The sequence below is a fragment of the Mus caroli genome, chromosome 3, assembly GCF_900094665.2.
Source record: "Mus caroli chromosome 3, CAROLI_EIJ_v1.1, whole genome shotgun sequence".
Lineage (NCBI taxonomy): Eukaryota > Metazoa > Chordata > Mammalia > Rodentia > Muridae > Mus > Mus caroli.
Genome location: NC_034572.1, coordinates 132,200,616 through 132,222,448, shown reverse-complemented (window position 1 = coordinate 132,222,448; position 21,833 = coordinate 132,200,616). Strand labels below are relative to the sequence as shown.

The following is a 21,833-nucleotide window of genomic DNA, read 5'->3' as shown; positions in this document are numbered from 1 at the left end:
AAAAAAAAAAAAAAAAAAAAAAAAAAAAAAAAAACAATTAACAAAAAAAAAAAAAAAAAAAAAAAGAAGAAGAAGAAGAAGACAAAGATTTCTGTACCAGGCACTTAAGGACTTATCATACAGAGCACAGGAGGCAGCAGGAGCATCATTCTGGCCTGGGTTCTCTTTGCTCTAAAGGTCAAAGGTGGATACTGTACGTACAGTGGGTAAGCATCATAGCTGAGGAGCAATGTTTGGGATTCTGGGGCCCCACTGTCCACAGAGGCTGTTCTTTGTCTGAAGAAAGACATTACATCATGTCTGAAGGATGAAGGCTGCTCTCTGTGAACAACCAGAGCAATGGCCCAGGTAAAGTTCACTCTCACTACAACTGCCAGGAACGCTGTCCAAGAAATCACCCAATGCCTGTGTGGGCTTCCAAACATAGATGAGTATCCCTCTGCAGCTCCCAATCTCAGCCATTGCTTCCCACGAGCCTCGGTACACTCTTCCCATCACAGGTTACAACGGCGGCAAACAGTAAGGCCCTCCCTGGAAAGGGGCTTTGACATCCGCAAGACACAACTCCAAGAAGCCATTGGCCGAGCCAATGACGGGCAAGCACGTCCCTCGGTGCAGTAACCAACCTCAGCTTTGGCTTCTCATCTCCCTCCCCAGCCCACTTTTTCACCTTTAGAACCTTGTCCGTGCTTAGGGATGTGCCAAAAACCAAGAGCATGAACTACAACACCGTGAAGAGGCAGAGGATGGCCTCGGAGCTACAGGAACCTCCTATGTCAAGGAAGGACCAGATATCATCTGTGACAGCTTAGAAGGTGAGAATCAATCCACACTCTGCCTCAGATGCTCACAGCACAGAGCAGGACAGTTATCTTTCACTATAGCATCCATGTTTTCCCTTAAGACCTAGAATTTTACCTCTCAGACAACTAAAAATACCAGAGCCCCTTAATTTTCGGCAGCTCGCAGACACCTCTTGTTTAAAACTATTTTTAAAATTATAAGCATACAAGTGTAAATTCAATTAAGAGAATGTAATAATCTGGATGAATTATATGTTAATAAACTAAGTAATTTCATAAGCATACCTATTTGTGTATAGCAATTTTTTTTGTAGTGGGGGCCAAATGGATGCTTATTTTGTTCCTTAATGAAAAAAAAAATTACTTCAAATTTAATTAAATTATTTCAATGGATAATTATTACTCAGTATATTTTAAGCAGTTTTTAGGCATACTTATGTATATTTAATTGTAATTATAATGCGGATATAAATGGCCTCAAAAGGACCCCCTAGCTGGGAAAATAATTTAGTTGGTAAAACGCTTGCTACACAAACACAGGGAACCTAAGTTTGATTCCCTAAAAGCCACTTTAAAAAAAAAAACAGCTAAGTACAGTGGGTACACATTTGCAATCCCAGTACTCACAAGGCAGACAGGAGATGTCTTGTATGCCAGTGCAACCTAACTGGTGAGTTCCATACCAGGGAGAGACCCAGTCTCAGAAAACAAGGTGGACGGCATCTGAGATGTGACGTCCACATCACACCCATGCACGCCGGGGCACCTACACACACAATGCACACACGCAGGGTTCCCACGTAAGAGGAAAGCTCCATGACAGCACAGAAGCAGACCATCGCAACACATGGACACAGTGAGAGCATGTGGCAGCTGTCCCCAGGCCAAACCTTACCATCTACTAGCCAAGGAAAAGGATGGACTCCCAAGATCCTTCCGTGGGAGCAGGACAATGGAAAGCAAGCTTGAAAAGTGACAGATTCCATCCTTCAGGGAACACATCCTGAACCTGACAACACCCTTCTCAAGGGACAGAGACCCAGAGCACACCGTGACCGTGGGGTACTCTCTGGAAGTCCCTGTTCACGAGCACTCCTTAGCATGCAGGTGTCTGGGATGACCCTAAAGATGTTTTCTGTACATACTCACACAGGTAGGAGTGTCAGGGCCTACATCTGAGCCCAGGCTGTCTTTTACCTACTGCAACATTCTCTGCCTAGCCTGGGAGGGGGAGGGAACAATGGAAATAAAGAGATGTCTGTTTTTCACAGACTATGTTTTTAATCCTCTTTGGAGCTCAGCAGTACAAAACAAACAAACAACATTCCACAGATATTTGCACGCCATAATAAAAATACAAAACAGGACATATGTGAACTCAAGAGATGCTTTATCACCCCCACATCCTCAAACACCTAATAGCTTTCTTAAATATTGGAGACAACAATCTCAAACAACGCCTGTGCGATCCAGCCTAATCTACTCAATATGCAGCTTAGGCGCCAACTAATTGTGTTTCTGCTAACTTAACAGCTGCATATGGAGTCCATATGAGGCAGAAGTTCCTTGGCCGCTCATTCCAAAGCATGAGAGTAATACATAATAAATAGCCTGAATAGTTACTTAACATAAGCAAGGTTGATGTTAATCAAAATGACTGAGCCAAAACTGTCAAGTCGCGCCAAATGGAGTGAGAGAACAGGGACTTGGCAGCTCGGGTGATTCGGCGCTCAGGCATCCTACCAAGAGCACTGCCAAATGCCACCTTCACCCCAGATCAGTGTGTAAATGGTATACAGACATCCTCACCACTGGCCAGGCTAAAACCTGACCCGTGAGCGAACCCACAGGGACTCTGAATGTCCTTCTCTCTGCACACTGCCCCTACAAGTAAGGCTGAGGGCATCTCAGACCTATAAAATGAAAAGCTGCCAGAAAAAGAGCTCTGTCCCCTGTTTTATAACTTACAGCCGGAGAATGAAATCCACCCTTAAGAGGAGATTGCAGAAAGATGACTGGTAGGTAACAGAGACTAGAGGATTTTTCACGTCCTTTTCAACATGTAAGTCTGAAGGTTACATAATCAGGTCTGCAGAAGGCCAATTAAAGCACGGTTCCTTCCAGTACTCTGCCCTAAATAGACCAACTAAAGAACAACGGATTAAATATTTGCACAGCCATTTCTGTTCAAAAGAATCCCAACCCTCTATTCTGTCTGCAGCAGGCTAACCTTTTTATTTTGAAGACTAAGAGGGGTTTAGCCTCCCTTAAGAAGATTCCCTGCCTCCTCGATTCTGGAGTTCAAAGTCAAAGAAAGAAGGGGACAAGAGAAGGAAAATTCCATAGGAAGGAACTTCAAAATTAAAACTGTGTTTTGAAAGGTGCTCAGCAATAATGAATGAGCTGTTATCCCCAGCGGTGACGCAACAATCTCACACAGTTCAGGGTGAGATGATTATACATATCATACATATATTTTCTGACCCATCTACAAATCAGAAACACAACAGGATTCTTCCTGTGTGCACTGTAAATATCGAAGCTGATCTCTAGGCCTTATGTTGAACTTCAAAAGATTTCATTTCATCAAGTCTGGTAGCTCATGCCTATAATTCCAACACTGGGAAGGCTGAGACAGAAACATTGCCATGAGTTAGAGACCAGCCTGAGCTAGCTTGTCTCAAAAAATAAACAAAACGTCCCATATAGTTTGAAATGTTATAGTATTCTATGATAAAGACATTTTATTCTCTTAACATGGATAAAAATATTTAAAGGTCAGATATCAGTCATTCAGATCATTACTGTACATATCTACTAAAAGACAGCACATATCTATATTTAAGACAATCCAAATATTGAAATTGGTATTTAACAGCCATCAGTAACACATATCTGTATTTAAACTAAATAATCATATATTTTACAAAAGTGTAAGAGATATTTCCAGGTTGCTTTGGTGCCTTTCCACTCATTTGTACAATGTTGATTCTTCATCTTAAGGAAAAATAGAAGTAAAACACTATTTCAAGCTCTTATACAGCTGTTTCAAACTCTCACCAGATAGCAATTGAAAAACACTCTAAGCATGCAGCGAGAATACCAAGAATGGTTAAATTTTGCAGACTTAAGGAAAAATGACGATGCCATATACAGTTAGGTCACCCAGGCAGCTCTTCACTCTTGATTCTCAAGACCAGCAGGCAAAGCAAAAGGAGCCAGAACCAAAGGATTCCTTAGGATTCCTTCTATGACATTCAAAATCTAGGAAGGCTGCAGAGCTGCTCCCCTTGAGCTGTCACAGGGACAGTGGCTGTCGTTCCCCAGCTAAGTGGGACACAACCAACGCAACAGAGAACTAGGAAATCCCAGCTACAAGGTTCAGCACAGAAAGTCATAGTCAGAGGCTCAGAAAAGGAAGAGATGAGAGCTATTGTTTTGCAAAGTTCCTTATCACTGGTCATTCCTTCTCTTAAAAGTACACAGTTTCTCAAATGCCTGCAGGGGGCTTATTGATTTTACTTTTTTTTTTCCTCTTTCTGGTTGACTGAACCCAGTGTTTATTCACAAGGCATTGCTCTGTATGCTGAAAACACTTATTCTAAATGTTGTCCTGAGGGAGAAGACACTAGTAAAGGCAAAACAAACGCTTAAAGGGTAGTGATGTAACAGTATCCACTTCAAAGTGAGGCTAAAGTCATAGCCTCACAGATGACTAGAGAGAAACTCTAAGGTGGCTGGCTAGCTGGCTGGCTAGCTGGCTCGATGGATGGATGGATGGATGGATGGATGGATGGATGGATGGATGGATGGATCATAATTGTCTGGATGGATGGATAGAAGGTGGGTTGGCTGGACGGCTGGTTAGTTGGTTGGTTTTGTGCATTTGTTTGCTGCTTTCAGCATTTGGATAGAAGCTTCCAGTTCCAGTTGAACCCAATGAAAGTATTACTAGGATTATGAGCATCCTTACTTCAAAATTCTATCAATGTTTTTATATTGCTGTCCCAATAGAAAAGCACACAATAATTATCCTGTTCTTTAAAAGTGCATCAAATAACAACATTTAACCCATGTTGAACTCAACCATAAAGTAAACAGGAGAAGGTGGAGCCTCCTAAGATAGACTGCAGAAACATTTAAGGTTGACTTCCTGTGAGTCTGAGATACACCCCCAAATTATTTTCCCTTTGTACCTCAACTCTTAACTCCTCAGTGACCAAGGGTTCACAAGTTTTCAGAAGTCGAGGAGACTTCTGCTTCCGGAGCCCAGCACTCTAAAGAAACAGAATATGCGAAAGACGAACATGTTAACAATTCTACAAACAGGGCACCTCCAGAAACTGTGACTTTCAACTCATAAACACATATGGCCTTGCAAACTGCTTAAACATGGAATTTCCCAAAGGAAGATTCCGTGAGATGTGGGGTTCCAGAGGAGACAACTTCAAACCATGGCCATAAATTACCTTGAGTGGGGAAGCTCTTTCCTCTCCATTCTATTCATTCTTTGCTCTGGTAAAGCAACTGGTGCCAAACCACCAAATGCTCTTACACCTGTTAACCTCCTCTATAACAAAGGAAGCAAGCCTAGGGCTCGGCCTGCCAGCAGTTCCCAACAGCTTCCTACAAGTGAATAGGCCATGTTTTTGTCATTGTGTGCCTCTGAGTAGAGATATTTTTTAAACTTTCCCCTTCTTAAATAGTATATTTAATGTTTAAGCACAGAATTGACTTAAAAGAAAAAAAAAAACTTGAAATGGACGGATCCTTGTGACTCAAAATGTCATTATCAAACAGGAAGTGGGAGATTGCTCAAGGTACATGCCACATCACAGGCCCCTTTCTTGACTACCAAACCCAAGTATGGGTTATGGGAGTCTCATACAACATGCAGGCACCTGAAAGACTCTGCGAAGACACAAGTTTGTCCAAGGCCATGCTACTCTTGCAATGATTGGCCCTTGGAGGTTGCACTTGGAATCATAGGGAGTAAGATTCCTAGAGATGATAGGGTTCCAGAGGACAAAGTGCGGGGTCTTCAGCACACCTTCTACATGACAACCCAGAGCAAGGTTCTTTATGCCTCCAGCCTTGCATGAACTGTAGTGCCTTTTCTGCCAGGGATAAGGAAGACCGTGGTGAGCTGGTGAGCTACGACAGCCGGTGCCTTCCATGTCAGGCGGCCATATTGAAATATAAGTGCACAGCACATCTCATTTAGGTACCAGAGAAGCCTGTCAGTCCATCACTCATTCACAGAGATGAGTGGCCCAATCCTTCGGTGATCCGGGTGGTACAGGCCAAAGCCTAACTGGGTGTCACCTGAAAGGGCACATGAGGGTTAACTCACAAGTCATTGCTATCTCTGGCAGAGTGTTCATTCTCATGACGTGAAGAATGCAGTGTGTGTGTGTGTGTGTGTGATAAAACATGGCATTGAAATGTAGTGTTTACATTACAATAAAAAGCTAAAACTATAGTCAGGCCACCTAGAGAGCTTTAGAATACCCGCATGTAGCAGATGCTAATAAAGTACTTCCAATCCCCATCCTACACCCTGATACTAAATGTCAGACTTAGTAACAGAGCTGAGCTTCCAAAACCTGACTTCCTGGTATAAAATTCTAATATGGGGCAGTATGGTTTTGAAAAAAAAAAAATGAAGATTCACTCTAACCAGCTACGACGGTTCGTCTCGTTGTCAAGTTGACTGAACCACCTAGAAAACACAAGAGCCGGCATTCCACTTTCTCCACATCTTGGCCCATCAAAATGTGAGGAGCTCTAGCCATTCAACCACCCAGCCACAAACACAGCATCCCTTCCCCAACATGATGGGCTATACCTCTGAAAGGTGAGCAAAAGTAATCTCTCTCCCTTTCACTGTCTCTCACAGGTATTTGGTCACAGCACTGAACAAATCACTGGGTACTGGAAGTAAGATATTAACAATAAATAAACAATAGCTATGAATTCATGGCCTGGTCTTCATGGTAGGAATTCTGTTCTATCCAGGACAGTCTGAAGAGCGCTGAGAACAGTTGCTGGATCAACTTTTCTTCAGTTATTCTGAGAAAACACTTATACAGAGAACAAAAAGTGTATGTTACATGGTACCGTTATCTTAATGGTCCTGAAGAAGAAATGGAAAGCTAACGAAAGACATGATGGGGTTGAGAAACCAGTAGTAACTGCTAATACAGATAGGACATTCAGGCAGCTTACACATCTTTGCTCTCATCCTCACAACTGAGGTAGATTCTAGATTTTAATAGTCCCGTTAAGAATATTAATTAGGGCTGGAGAGATGGCTCAGTAGTTAAGAATACTGACGGCTCTTCCAGAGGTCCTGAGTTCAATTCCCAGCAACCACATGGTGGCTCACAACCATCTGTAATGGGATCAGATGCCCTCTTCTGGTGTGTCTTAACACACCTACAATGGACCCATATACATAAAATAAATCTTTAAAAAGAAAAACAGAATAGTAATTAACAGTGGTGGTCCATTCCTTTAACCCCAGCACACAGGAGGCAGAGGCAGGCAGATCTCTGACAGTTCAAGCCCAGTATGGTCTACATAGTAAGTTTCAAAATACACAGAGATACACAGTAAGACTGTGTCTCAAAAATAGAGGTGAAGGGGAGTATAAATTGCTGGGGATGTATCTTGATGGTAAGACTCTTGCTTGCTTGTTTGCTTGTTACTTGTAAAATACTGCGTTCAAATCCAGGTCCTAGCAAAATAAGAATATTAAAACTACCACTAAACGTACCATTTTGCAAAAGAAGACTTCACCATCAACTAAATAATTTGCCTAAGGTCCCAAGGCTAGGATGGTGTAGAAGAAGAATTGCCACACTCTTGAAGCCCAAATGCTTAACAGCAGACTCCACATCGCCCAAGAGCACCGGATGCCTAAGCCAAGCTGCACGATGGGTTACGGTGTAAAGCTCTGTCAGGTAAACCCTTCTCCCACGCTGGATGTGGTAGCACATGTCAGCCATCTCAGCACTTGGGATGCTAAGGCTGAAGAGTCATGAGTTCAAGGCCAGTCAGAAGGACAGTCAGAACAGACCATCTCAAAAAACAAAGCCCGAGAATTTCCCTAGAAAGTGAATGAGTGGCCTATGGTCGTCGTCAGTTAAAAGATATGGGCCAAGGAAGTGCAGACTTCAGGACTGATCCTCGTCACAAATGGGCAAAAGACCTACTGGATGCAACGAAGTTTTAAAGTTGCCTGGGAGAAATATTAACACTGGGAGAAAGTTTTTTTGTTAGAAGCAAAACATTATTCTTTGAGAAATGCTTAGGGCAAGGGCTCCTCTTTTATTAGGACTACTTAATTGAGTACAAAGCATTAAAATAGCTGGCCTGAATATTTATTAGAGCACCAGCTGTTCCCTCCAGATTTTTAGAAATTCAAGCCTTGGTGCCAAGAGTAATTTAGAAAGAACGTTGGGCAAGTAGATGAGCCTATGTCATGCAATCTACATCTAGACAGTAAACACTTGCTGGAAGCGGGCAGAGCATCGCCAAGCCTGCAGCGAGGTGGCAAACTGTCCTACCACGCACTCCTGAAACTACTCTGCTAATAAAATTGGTGATTATACATTTTTAAATTACACCTTACAATTCATAATTAGCAATCCTCTACACACATACGGATAGTACCACAGGGATAACATTGCTTTTGTATGCCACTCTGGTTTTAAGCTTTTTATTTGTTTTCGTTTTGTTTTCTATTCTAGGAGATAGATGGTCTAGCCCCAGTGAAATGTCTCGGATAATGGATATTTTTATTCAAAATTTCAACTTTTTCAAAATATCTCCACTTTGGGTACCTGGCTATAATCAAAATATGTAATTTTTAAGGGGCTGGGGGAAGGAAGGGAGAGACTAGGAGGTAGAAGAGTGGCAAAGAAAGAGGAGAGGAGAGGAGAGGAGAGGAGAGGAGAGAGGGGCAGGGAGGGAGGGAGCCTGCTCTATGCAGAATGCTTCGGATATTATACACTGAAACTTCTTTGCAAAGAAAACCGAGACATCCTATCTGTTTCCCACGTTTGTTTTGCTGTTACCTGTCCTGGCAGCTACACTGTTGACCGGGATCTGGGAGAAGGAATGTCCCTTCCCTGCTCTGCAGCTGTCACCTCTGTCAAGGCCTCCCTCTGAAGAGAGTGCCCAGGGTCAGAGGCCTGGGCAGCCCAGGATAGGGCAGTTGGCAGGAAGCACTGCTGTGGATAGGAGATGGGAGGTGTGTGGTAATCAGCTCACCATCTGCGGTGACACAGGCAGACCCCACAGGGGGGTGCAGAGCTTCCCACCCTGCCTGCTCTAACTGGCTTCCTTCCCTCTCTGGCCCTGCCTGTTGGCATACCCACTGTGGCACACGCTCTCTTTAAAGACATGCTCTCATTTTGTTTTTAGGGCCCACGGGTTTAAAAATAACCTGGCACTTTTGGATTAATAAGAAATTCCTTGCGGGATTAACTGGGCTACATTTTTTTTTATCCCCGTAAGTGAATAGCAGCAGCTTCCGGTGCTGGTGCAATCAATCACCCTTGGCAAGTATTTGCACACCGCCCATCTGCCTCCCTCAAAAACGGAAGGAAGGGTCAAGACACATCTCTCCCACCCTGAAAAAATAAACCACAGCCTGGGTTTTCGAGTCAGCTGTAAGACTTTTTTTTTTTAATATAACACTCATTCCACCAACTATACCCTATCTCGACCTACTGAACCAGATGGCCCCCAGACACATACACCTCAATGAAAAGTTTGAGGTTTTCTAGCTTGCTGCTGTCCAAGGGGAGGTAAAATTGCCAGTCATCATATCCTCCAGCAGTCTCCCCACCCATGGTGAACACGGCAAGAGGAAAGCCCATCTGAGCACTGCTGCTTAATTTATGTACGTACTTGCTAACTCCCTGTCATCTAACCATCTTCCACCTGCCAACCATTTTGATTTTTGTCACTGAAGGGGATACAAGCCGGGACCCTGTGCATACTGAGCAAGAATGCCAGCAGTGCGCTACAGCCTCAGCACCAGCAGCAAGTTTTCAAAACGTATCTTAGACATTTAGGCTTCCATGGCTGGAAAGATGAGTCCCTTGGACTTCTAAAGGCTATAATGCTTTCTCCCCCTCCTCCTCTCCCTCCTCCTCCTCCTCCTCCTCTTCTTATTCTACTTCTTCTTCTTCCTCCTGCTCTCCCTCCTCCTTCCTCCCCTCTCCCCCTTCCCCCTCCTCCTCCTCTTCTTCTTCTACTTCTTCTTCTTCCTCCTGCTCTCCCTCTTCCCTCCTCCTCCTCCTCCTCCTCTTCTTCTTCTTCTTCTTCTTCTCCCTCCTGCTCCCCCTCCTCCTCTCCTTCTTCTCCTCCTCTCCCTCCTCCTCCTCCTCCTCTTCTTCTTCTTCTCCCTCCTGCTCCCCCTCCTCCTCTCCTTCTTCTCCTCCTCTCCCTCCTCCTCCTCCTCCTCCTCTTCTTCTTCTCCCTCCTGCTCCCCCTCCTCCTCTCCTTCTTCTCCTGCTCTCCCTCCTCCTCCTCCTCCTCTTCTTCTTCTTCTCCCTCCTGCTCCCCCTCCTCCTCTCCTTCTTCTCCTCCTCTCCCTCCTCCTTCACCTCCTCCTCCTCCCTTTCTTCTAATCTAAGCAGGAACACTGCTGTGATCTGCACCGCATCATGTATGACAGTCTTCGGTGCAGCTTCTGTGCTCCTGAGGGGAGGTGGAGCCTTTCCATGGAGGCTTCCCTGGAGGAAGAGTCAGGTCATTGGAGGCATAACCTTGGAAGGAATCCCGGACCATGACCCTCTCTGTCCTCTACCTATGACTCAACTATCACGGCAGGAGTAGCTTCTTCCTCTACACTCCTACCATGATGAGGTACTGTGCTTTGTTAGACCAAAAACAACAGGACCACAGAACCATGGACACCTGAAACCATGAGCCAGAGCCCTTAGTCAGTTAGCTACCTCAAGCCAGAGTGATAGGAGACTGACTAAGGTCCACCCCAAGAAAAACACCCCATGGTATTTCAAAATAATAAAACTAACAGCCAAGCTTCTCTGGGGGAGAGAGGGAGGGAGGGAGGGAGGGAGGGGAAGGGAGGGGAAGGGAGGGAGGGAGGGGGAGAGAGAGAGAGAGAGACAGACAGACAGACAGACCTGCTTAGCCTCCCCCATGCAGAACACACATGCTCTTAAGGACGCTTGTGGGTGCTGCTAAGATTGAAAAGCAATGGGCCAGAATACCCATGCAAGCAGGAGATCTATGCAATGACAGGTCCGAACTGAAACCTGTAGGGTAAAAGTTAAAGGCTTCAGAGATTAGTGTCCACCCTGGATGGATAAACTTAGCCAAAGTTCATTTGAAGGAAGACAGAAGGTTTAACTTGCCAGAAATTCAACCTGAGCCAGCGACATTCCCTGGCTTTTGGGACATGCGTACAGCTTAGCCTCGGTTAATAACTAATGTGTACACAGGGAGATTTGCCTCTTACCAAGTGCTTTCACATGTATAATCTCATTTAATACAGGATGATGACTCTGGAAATGTGTTGCCCAGCCTTTCTGATGAGTAACTAAACATCACTCTCTAATGTGAGAGTAACTTCTTCCAGGCCAGACCAGCACAGCCTGGCTCAAGATGCAGCTCTGTGTAGAAGGGGAGAGCTCAAAGGTAACAGCCCTCTAGAGGGACTGAACAACTTGTGGAAAACGTGTTCCATTCTGGTGCCTACATTAAGGAAAGTGCATGCAAATGAGACCTTGGGCAGAACACTATGACCAGAGGCTATGATCAGGCCAGAGCACAGCCTATCCATGAGACACAAGGATGACCTGGGATCCTCCAGAGATGAGAAATGGTTTTAGAAATGGCATCATGGCTATTTTAAAATAGGGAAGGACCACGGGGGAGGAATATAAGTGTCTGGAGAGGACCAAGCAAGGCAGCAGAAGGATGCTGCAAGAACGTAGAACTCATACCATAGAAAGAGGGATGCCCCATAAGGATGAAGGGCTGTGGTCCAGGATGCCCGTGCACTGGCAAAGGGTTGAGGGGCAGGATCGGGTGTTGGGAGAGACAGGAGAGAGGGCCTGAGGGCCAGGAGAATAAATGTAAATCTGCAGCTGCTGGGGTTGAGGGCTGGGGAAATTTTCTAGGAAGTCCCACAGATCTGGGATGGGGGAGGCTCCCAGGAGTCAATCTGGATGACCTTAGCCAAGAGACACATAACAGCACAGCGGGATATGGAACCTGAAGAGGCCACCTCCTGTAGCCAGACAGGACCACCGGAGGAGGGATAAAGACACCAACCCAACCCACAAATGTTGGCCCAAAATTTGTCCTATCTAAAAGAAATTCAGGAACAAAGACGGAGCAGAGACTGAAGGAATGGCCAACCATTAACTGACCTAACTTGAGGCCCATTCCATTGGTAAGCACCAATTCCTGATACTATTAATGATACTCTGTTATGTCTGCAGACAGGAACCTAGCATAACTGTCCTCTGACTGAAACAGATACAGATATCCACAGCTAAACAAAGTTGTCCACTGGTGACTCTTGTAGAAGAGTTGGGGGAAGGATTGAAGGCCCTGAAGGGGATAGGAACTCCACAGGAAGACCAACAGAGTCAACTAACCTGGATCCTTAGGAGCTCTCAGAGACTGAGCCACAACCAAAGAGCATACATGGGCTAGACCAGGGCCCCCAGTACATATGTAGCAGATGTGCAGCTCAGTCTTCATGAGGATCCCCCAATAACTAGAGCAGGGGCTATCCCTAAAGCTGTTGCCTGGCTGTGGAGACCATTCCCTAACAGGGTTGCCTTGTTTGCCTCAGTGGGAGAGGATGTGCCTAACACCACAGAGACTTGATGTACCAGGGTCGGGAAGGGGGGGATTCCCAGGGGGGACCCCACCCTCTCAGAGGAGAAGGGGAGAAGGGAACCTGTGAAGGGGAGCTCTGGGGGCAGCAATTAGGATGTAATTAATAAATTAACTTTTTAAAGAGAGCAAAGGGTTTGCTTACTTTTCTTATCACTGTGACCCAAATGCCTTACAGAAGCAACTTTAAGAGAAGAGGGGTTAATTTGGGTTCGTTGTTGAAACATACAAAGATGGAAAAGGAGAAGCCATAAAACGCTGCTGACACACATTCATTACTGATAGGAAGTCAAGGAGAGACGGGCAGTTCTATAGCTTCAAAGTGGCTTGCCAAAAAGCAGTTACAAGTTGCCAAAGCAACAAAAGTAGTTAAGTGATTGGAGACACTTGGCAGACAAAGCGTCTAAAGCAACACCACTGCCACCGCGGCCACCACTGCCACCGTACGGGATTCGGATGAAAGCAAAGCTTCCCTTCTGGCTGCTGCCACCCCAGAACACACAGCCAGAACCTGCGCCTGAGGAGCCCACAGGCAACCCACACGGAGAGCAGCCAGCACTGCCAGTCACACGCTCTTGATAGTGAGGGACTAGACGAGCCGTAACAGAACCCAACATATTGTGCCATTCTGGCCTGAATTCCTTTGCTTTAAATGGGATTATTGAGATTGGGAGAGTGACGGGGACCCAAGGCCTGGGAAGTAGAGACGGTGGCACTGTGGCTATCAAGGAGAGAATCCCTCGAGATGAAATTCACACTGTGTTTGTGAGAGCCATCAGGCAGACACCTTTGTCCTTAACCATGATAAAAACAAGTTGGAAAACTTAAAGGTGTATGAATAACATGTCTGAAGTAGCAAGCTTTATCATGTGTTTCCTCTAACATTTCCTGTAGGTTTGAGATATATGTAAAAATTCAAGTGAGGCTGGGCAGTGGTGGTGAATGCCTTTAATCCCAGCACTCGGGAGGCAGAGGCAGGTGGATTTCTGAGTTTGAGGCCAGTCTGGTCTACAGAGTGAGTTGCTGGACAGCCAAGGCTACACAGAGAGAAACCCCATCTCAAAAAAGCAAAAATAAAAAAAGAAAGAAAAGAAAAGAAATTCAAGTGAGAAGTCAGCACCTGCAGGGCTGCAGAGGTGGCTCTGTGTTTCAGGGCACTGGCAGCCACACAGTGGCTCACAACCATCTGTAACTCTAGTTCCAGGGGATGCAGCATCCTCCTCTGGCTTCTGCAAGAACCAGGAATGCATGTGGTGCACAGACATACATGCAAGCAAAGCACCCATATACATAACATTTTAAAAATATTTTTAATTAAAAAAGAAAAATCAACAGTAAACTAGGAGGCTGAAATTTTCAGGGCGACATTACATCTGGTTTGAAGACAGACGCGACTCTCTAACTAAATGTTCCAAAGACAAATTCGCCTTAGATGCTAACTGCCTGTTGTGGAAGAAAAGGCTTCCTTGGCTCGAAGGATAAACCCCATGGGCTTTCTCCACATTCTGAAACTCATTCATTCAACAAGCAGTTATTAAATGCCTATGTGTTCCAGACAACACATGACACACGAGGCTTAAGGAAACGATTGAGAGATGGTTCCCACACAGGAGGCCCTTATCATCCCGTACTGAACAGTAAGTTAGAATCCTGAGGTTAGTCATCTTAAGGCAGTTGGTATTATGCGTAGAAATAAACATGTGACTCAAAAAAATACCCTCATTAATACTCTAATTGTCATTTATGAATTTCTCAACAGACTACATAATAATTAATTATCCTAGCATTCTCTTTAAGAACATTTCATCCTAAACTTTTTTTGTGGGTGCTTGTGGGTGGTGTTAATTGTGGCATATGCAAAAACTTTATCACTTTTCAATTATGAACAGATGTAAATGACTTACTTGATGTTTAATTTTAGAATAACAAGCATCTTCTAAAATAAGTTTCAGTCTGAGAAACTGGGACTCTAGCTACAGCATCGACTTAACACTCCCAAAGCGAACCCTGCAAGTGCTCCAACACCACTAGAGCCATTTCACATCTCTGTGCTCCAATTTCTTTTACTGGTCACAAAAATATCACCATATGTTTTTGTAAGATACTTTTACAGGCTTCTAAAAAGGACATCACAATGGTAAAGCTGTGGGGTTTTTGAAAACACACACGGTTCTAGGCACAGCAGATTATAGCTAAAAAGCCTCAGCTGCTAGTAAGAGTGGAGGAATAGCACAGGAGCCAAAATTAGAGACCACACTAGGTTAAAGAGCAAGGCCCCATGTAGAAATCAAAAGAACACATTGCTTTTCCCTGTTGTATGGAAAGGCATGCCAATATGAATGTTGGGACAGAGAGATCCAACTAAATGAGCTCCTAGTTGCAACTTTTTTTTTTTTTCTTAAAAAAAATCATTTATCAAATGCTAACTTCCAGATTAGCTGGAAAACTAAAGATGCAAGTTGCTAGAAATCTGGCATCCCAATTAAATTCTGATTTTTAAAAGCATATAAAATGTCCCTCAGAGCCGGGCGTGGTGGCACACGCCTTTAATCCCAGCACTCGGGAGGCAGAGGCAGGCGGATTTCTGAGTTCGAGGCCAGCCTGGTCTACAAAGTGAGTTCCAGGACAGCCAGGGCTATACAGAGAAACCCTGTCTCGAAAAACCAAAAAAAAAAAAAAAAAAAAAAAAATGTCCCTCAGATTACTCCACATCCTACTGCAGACGTGTTTATTTCACCCTTTTCATAACTTCTATGCAGGGTGGAATGTTATCTGGTTTTCCAACTTTTGCTATTGGCTCCATTTCAACCTTCAAGAGCATCGTCCACTGAGAACACATCAGCCCCACAGTGAACTGCTGGAAGAGGCAAGACACTGGGTGCATCGTGACTCTCCCCTCTGAGGTCTGCACACATTCCCTACCTGACACCTCCATAGCCACATTTAGCTTTCTTCCAACCCTCTCCCTGAAATTCAAAAGGCAATTTAGACTCCCATATGGTTGCCATCGAAGCTAACAGATGTCTAGCAAATTAAAACAAAAATTATGACTTATAAACGGCTCATGTACCATCATTCCAGAACATCTAGAAATTTATACTGAATCATAAGATAAGACATCCTACTTGGTGCCCCACCCCACCACCCAAGATTCCTTGAATCTCCCTCCTCCTGGAATGCAAGTCTGTGGAAACAAACCATATACAACATTCCGCCATTTACTCTGGATAAACCTCCAACCTGCAACACAAAGCAATATCTGAAAACACACCAAAGAAACATCTGGCTTCAGCCAACAGCTGTTCTAGTCCTGGGACAGCACAGAGAACAAAATATCGAGTGGTCCCACCATCCAACGTGAGGCTTCTACTGACCAGCGCATCAATGGTTTCTAAGAAATCGTTTTCCAATGACGGCTGAAATCCGCCTGCCTTAGGGTTACTATTGCTGTGATAAAACACCATGACCAAAAGCAACTAGGGATAGAAGAGAAGAATTTACTTATCTTGCAGTTACATAAACCGTTCATCAAAAGCAGTGAAGACAGGAACTCAAGCAGGGCAGGAACCTGGAGGCGGGAGCTGATACAGAAACTATGGCTTGCTCATCATGGCTTGCTCATCATGGCTTGCTCAACCTGATTCGTATAGCACCCAGGACCACTAGCCCAAGAACAGCACCACCCACAGTGGGGCTGGTCCCTCCCATATCAATCACTAGTTAAGAAAATGCCCTCCAGCCGGACCTTATGGGGGCATTTCTTCAGTTGAGATGCTCTCCTTTAAGATAACTGTAGCTGTGTCAAGTGAATATAAAACTAGCCAGCCCATTTCTACAAAGTGACCCTGACACTTCCCTATCCAAAGATGGAACCTTCAATTGAGTAGACTCCATGAGGACTTAGACTAATGTGCCAAGTGACAGTACAGTTAAACTGCTTGGAAGCTGCTTGAATCTCAGAAAAATCCACGTGCTGTGCCACAGCTGACAGCCACACTGAGCCATCGGTAAGCATCACCAATCACAGGTGACCACCAGCCCAGGGTTCCCCCACCCAAAGGAGACAGCAAGAAACTCACAGCAACTGCACGGAGGTCCCACATTAGAAGTATCCCCCTAGGGAGTCAAATCACAGAATTATCAACTATCATGATGAGGTTTCATTTTGAAATTCTAAAGTTTGGGAGCTTGCTGTGCAGCAATAAGTAACCAGGATGTTGATGTTCACTTACTTTCTGAGAAACAGTTAAGTGTCAAGGACCGGAACAAAGCATCTACAAACGGTCAGTGACAGGACAGAGAAATTAACTCCCCAAAGGACTGACCTTAAAACAAACCTTCTCTTCTCTTCTCTCCTCCACCCCAAAGACAACTCAGTGTTTCTAATACATGTCTTCCTCTGGTGACACCCTCAATAAAATCAATTCCTGCTGGCTTGAGTTCTTCCAATATAGAGCAAGAAAAACAAGGCTCCCCCCCCCCCACCGCCCTGTGCTAACTAACAAGGAATCTGTACAAGATGTTGACTTTCTTACTCACAATATCAGCACTGCTGTTATATAAAAGAATTAGGATCCTCCACATGAAGCTGTAATTCTAATAATAAAAATACAGCTAATGACTCAGAGCGTCACACTTGAGATTCATGGGAGAGATAGGGAATATGTGTGCCATACCAATAACTCAACAAGCAAGGAAAATTCAGTGAAAGGTTTGTTGTTTTGGGGTTTTTTTTAAGTGAAAAAAAGATCATTGAGGAAAGAATGAAAAACAAGTTAGTCCGTGAGCATGTCTACTAAAGGACCATCTATAACTAGGCAAGTCTCCAGTCCATCCATGCCTTTTTCATTACAGCCTACTGCTCATCCCTGAGACTCGATCTTGCCTGGCTGGCGTACTAGAACTCAACAAAGTCTTTGTTAGAGACAGAGAAAACCTCACAATTCAACCAAATTCTTCATTCTAATAGCTGAGTAAGGAAGGCCCAGGGCAGATAACTGACTAACACAGTCAGAGTGCTGATTAGCAAGAGATCTGAGCTGTCACAGCTGCCACTGTGCGCTCCCTCTTATTTTACAAGAACTATTACGTTCAAATGTCTTCAATGAATTTCGAATTTAGTTTGGCACGTCAATGTGAAGATGAAAGACCGGGAGCCCATGGTCTCTGTTACCAATTCCTCCATCAGAACCATACAACTGAACTGAAGTGTTGACTCTGCTATCTCAGGCAGTCACTGGCAGGTTGGTGGCTGAAGACAGAAGTGTGCATGTTTTTGGCAGCTGCTGCCAGATCTCCGGTCACTAATATTTTGGTGTAGATTCCTTTTAATGGTAACGTGGATGTTTTCCTGCTAATATCTGCTAGAGCCCACTGGCCCTGATAAAATAGGACATTTAAATATGAGGTTATTTGGAGACAGGCGCAGTATAGAAAACGAACTAGAGGTGGCCCTCTGCACTGGAAGGACAGAGAGAGCAAAAGACTCTCTGAAGTAGGCACCTACTTAGCAATGCTGCCCAGGGCAGCTCCTTCAGTTTCAGGGCCTCAGACCGTTCTCTGACTTGCCACAAACCTACCTACTGCCCGCCCACAGTAATAACTTCAAAATCAGACAAGATGTAGGTCCTATTCTGAAACTCTCCATGCAGGCAATCTGCAATTTTGTTGAAGCTCTCCACAGTCCAGGGGGTTTGCTGCAGCCTAATCCAGACACAGGGCTAAATTTGCCTTTGTGCTCGCTACAAAATTACACCAAACTGCCAGGGAAACATTTCCCCAATCCTTTTTATTTCCCTCTCACTCCCCGTTCTGAAACTGCAGAGAAAGCCCCTGGGTGCTTTTTGTTGCCTGGTAGCTGAAATGTGCAACTTTTGGAAGTGTTGGAGCAGAAAGAGGCCCAGGCGAACCACCCCTGCAGCCCCATGTGACGGCCCTTGCCTCTCTTGCCTCTTGTAGTTCAAGGCAATCAGAATACCTCAATGGGAAACATGCCTACCCACCACTTTTAAACATTTCCAGAAAGGGTCCAGGAGAGAAGCAAAAAAAGAAAGAAAGAAAGAAAGAAAGAAAGAAAGAAAGAAAGAAAGAAAGAAAGAAAGAAAGAAAGAAAGAAAGGCAGGCATTTCCTCTTGCTCTGTTTGCAGCAGGGGGGCAGGGGTGGGGAGTTGCTCCCAGAAACCATATATTATCACTGACAGAAAAAAACAAAACTGCTCGTGAATGGCTGTATATGGTATTTATTCCCACACTCCCTCATCAATCTGGTCCAGTCCTGAGGACAGATGACATGCTGACACAAAGTCCATTTCCTTTCCTTTCACAAAACACACATAGCTACTCTGAGAGAAAATAAAATAAGCTGGTAAGTGAGGGGATGGGGGTGGGCAGAAGATCAGCATAACTACAACTATTCTCACAGATGTGTATGTCTACAGCAAACAGCCACGATGAAGGGGAGTCCAAATTAAAATGTCCTGGATTCAGACCACTGGATCATTGTTTACCTCGCAGAAACTTGGGGATATCCCTATGGTCCGCCACCATCTTTCCCTCCCATGGAGAGAGGGGTGCCAGGGAGGAAGGCGACCCCGGATGGAAATAGGTGGGCTGAAAAATAACACGGTCTGCCAACCAATGCCAACCAACCAACCAACAAACCATTTCCCCTCTTGTCCTAGAGAACTCTTTGTCTGGTTGCTGAACACGTTTGGAAGGTCTCAGAAAAGAATCACAACAAAAGAGTAGGGTCCCAGCCTGATTACAATAGGCACCCGGCACAAGGGAGTGTCACGCAGAGCACGGTTGGGAGCCGGTGTGCAAGCCGCGGCTCACCTGCTCAGCCAGCAAAACAGGTCTTACACACCTTCTCCTTTGCATGTCTCCGAGGGTTCCGAAAACCCGGCCCGCTGTATGTCACCCCTTTAAAAGGGGAAGACGCGAGGCACGCGCACACCGAAACATATGTTGACTGATGACTAGTTATTCCACAAGGATACACAGAGAAATAAATCCCTCCACCCTGCACGCCCACTTAGCCAGTCCATTATGCAAAGGAAGCGCTTTACTGCCGGAGAGGAGCATGCAGGACGTGTTATTTACGTGCACATTACAGAGCCACACACCACGGCATCTGCATCCTACACAAAGCCAGAGATGGTGCAAGGAGATACACGCTGAGCACGGCACAGACCAGCCGCGGCAACACCGAGCCAAGCCCTCGGCCAATCAGATCGGCGCTGGAAGGTGGATCTCGGGGTCGGCTCTGCCCGATTAGCCTGCCCCATTATGACACCACGCTCTACCCAACATCCAGATCCCACGGGAAGCAAATCTAATCCGTGTGCTCCCTCGTTTCTCAAACTGCCGAGCCGTCCTCCCATCCGTACCCCAGCTTTCGCGCCCCCTGCCCCCTAAAAAAAAAAAAAGAAAGAAAAGAAAGAAAAAAGCCACCCCGAGGCCTGGCTGCCCCCTGCCCGGCTCGGTTCCTCTTTTCACCTCCTCCGGGTCCTGGAAAGGATGAAGTGTTTCTCTCCCCCGCGCTCGAGCTGGGAAGGCGGAAGGTAGACGCCTCTCGCCGCGACTGGGGCAGGAGCCCCGGGGGCGGCGAAAAGTAAAGCAGCGACCACGGCGAGGGACCGTCGCCCACCCATCCGCCACAGCACTTGGAAACCCAGGAGCGCTCCAACTTACCCAAAATATGACATTGAAGCCAAAAATGAAGTATTTGATGCAACAACTGACTTCAGGACCCTTGTAGTGCTTCCCGGACATCCTCTGGGTTCATGAAGACACTTGCCCCGCCAGCCCGAGTTTGGAGCCCCGGAGCACCCAGGCTCGGAGCAGCCCGGCGAGCAGTGGGGCACGCGGGGCTCAGCCGCGCGGACCGAGCAGCTCCGGCACCTCCAGCCGCGGGCCTCCGAGGCCGCCGGGGCGCGGTGGCCGCAGCCTCCGGGAAGCCTCGTCGAACCGGCACGGAGCACAAAGCCGGAGCTCCGCGTCGGTGCGCCAGGCGGCGGGTCCGGCGCTCGGTCCCCGGGCTCCGAGCAGAGACGGCCGCGCAGATGCCGGCGGAGACGCTGCCCGCCGCCCGCTCGCGCGCCTCCCACCGCTCGCTCCGCCCGCCGCTCGCTCCGCCCGCCCCTGCCCGCAGCTCCGCCCGGCGCCTGGGTCGGCGAGGCGCGCGCGCGCTCGACTCGTGCTCGGGAGCTCCCGAGAGGCGGCCGAACGACGCAGCCGCGCCACCTCTGTCGCGGTCCGCGTGTCCCTCTGTTTCTTCGCCTCCTTGCTCCCCGCCCCTTCTTCCCGAGCCCCTTGCTGCCCAAAGAGACGAGGGAACACCCCGTAGCTCACAGATCTAAAGCAGCCAGGGCAGAGGGACCGGACCCTGGTGGATGAGCTGCGGGTCCTTCTCTTGGCCACCAGCAGCTCCGGAGGGACCCTGAAAAAGAGGGTGGCTTCGGGGAATGAAGGCTGGGTGAGAGCCCTCCTCCCAACACACACACACACACACACACACACACACACACGGTCCCCTTGCCACCTAACCACACCGACCTCCTCCTGCATTGCTATGAGGAAGAGCAGACACCTTGCCACCCAACAGCAGAACAGGCGGGCTTCGTTGAGGTGTTCAAGAGGGATCTAGGCCATTAAAGAGGAGAGAATGGGGGAGTGGGTATCTCAAAGGCTACTCTATCTCTCTGACTAATCCACTCTTCCCAACAGCCAAAGAAACCAATCATCCTGCAAATGGAGGCGAGCAAGGGAAGCTGGCCCAGAGGCGTCCTGACCCAGGTCCACTTCCACAGCACGAACTTTTTCCCACCTTTGATGAAACATTCTCAAAGGAACACACCTGCCTCCTAGCTCAGGAAGCGATGCAGGAGTTACATACAGGACTGTCTCCCTCTGGGAAATCCCAGTTGGGTTTATAGATGCAGGGCACTCCTGACCTCTGGGAGAGGACAGAACGGGAGAGTGGAAACTTTGAGGAGCACAGGTGAGCAGGTACCCGGCAGTTGTATATGTACACTCTTCGGGCACTTAGCACACGGGCAGGGAAACAGGTGCCAGGGGTTTGTGGGAAGAGAAGAAAAGAAAGGCGTGTGGCAACATCTAGGGGAACTGACTTAAGTCTTC

At 46.4% G+C, this 21,833-nt stretch overlaps 1 protein-coding gene across 2 annotated transcripts in view; it reads right to left on the bottom strand.

The window, feature by feature from the left end:
* Positions 1 to 20,835, bottom strand: part of Tspan5 (tetraspanin 5) — a 163,216-nt gene extending 142,381 nt beyond the window's left edge. For both annotated transcript variants that reach the window (XR_002377513.2, XM_021157670.1), the window contains exon 1: positions 20,385 to 20,835. Coding sequence is in view for 1 of the 2 variants with exons in the window: in XM_021157670.1 (XP_021013329.1) it covers positions 20,385 to 20,465 (81 nt within the window). In the remaining variant the exon portion in view is untranslated. The remainder of the gene's footprint in view (positions 1 to 20,384) is intronic.
* Between the last annotated feature and the right edge of the window lie 998 nt (positions 20,836 to 21,833).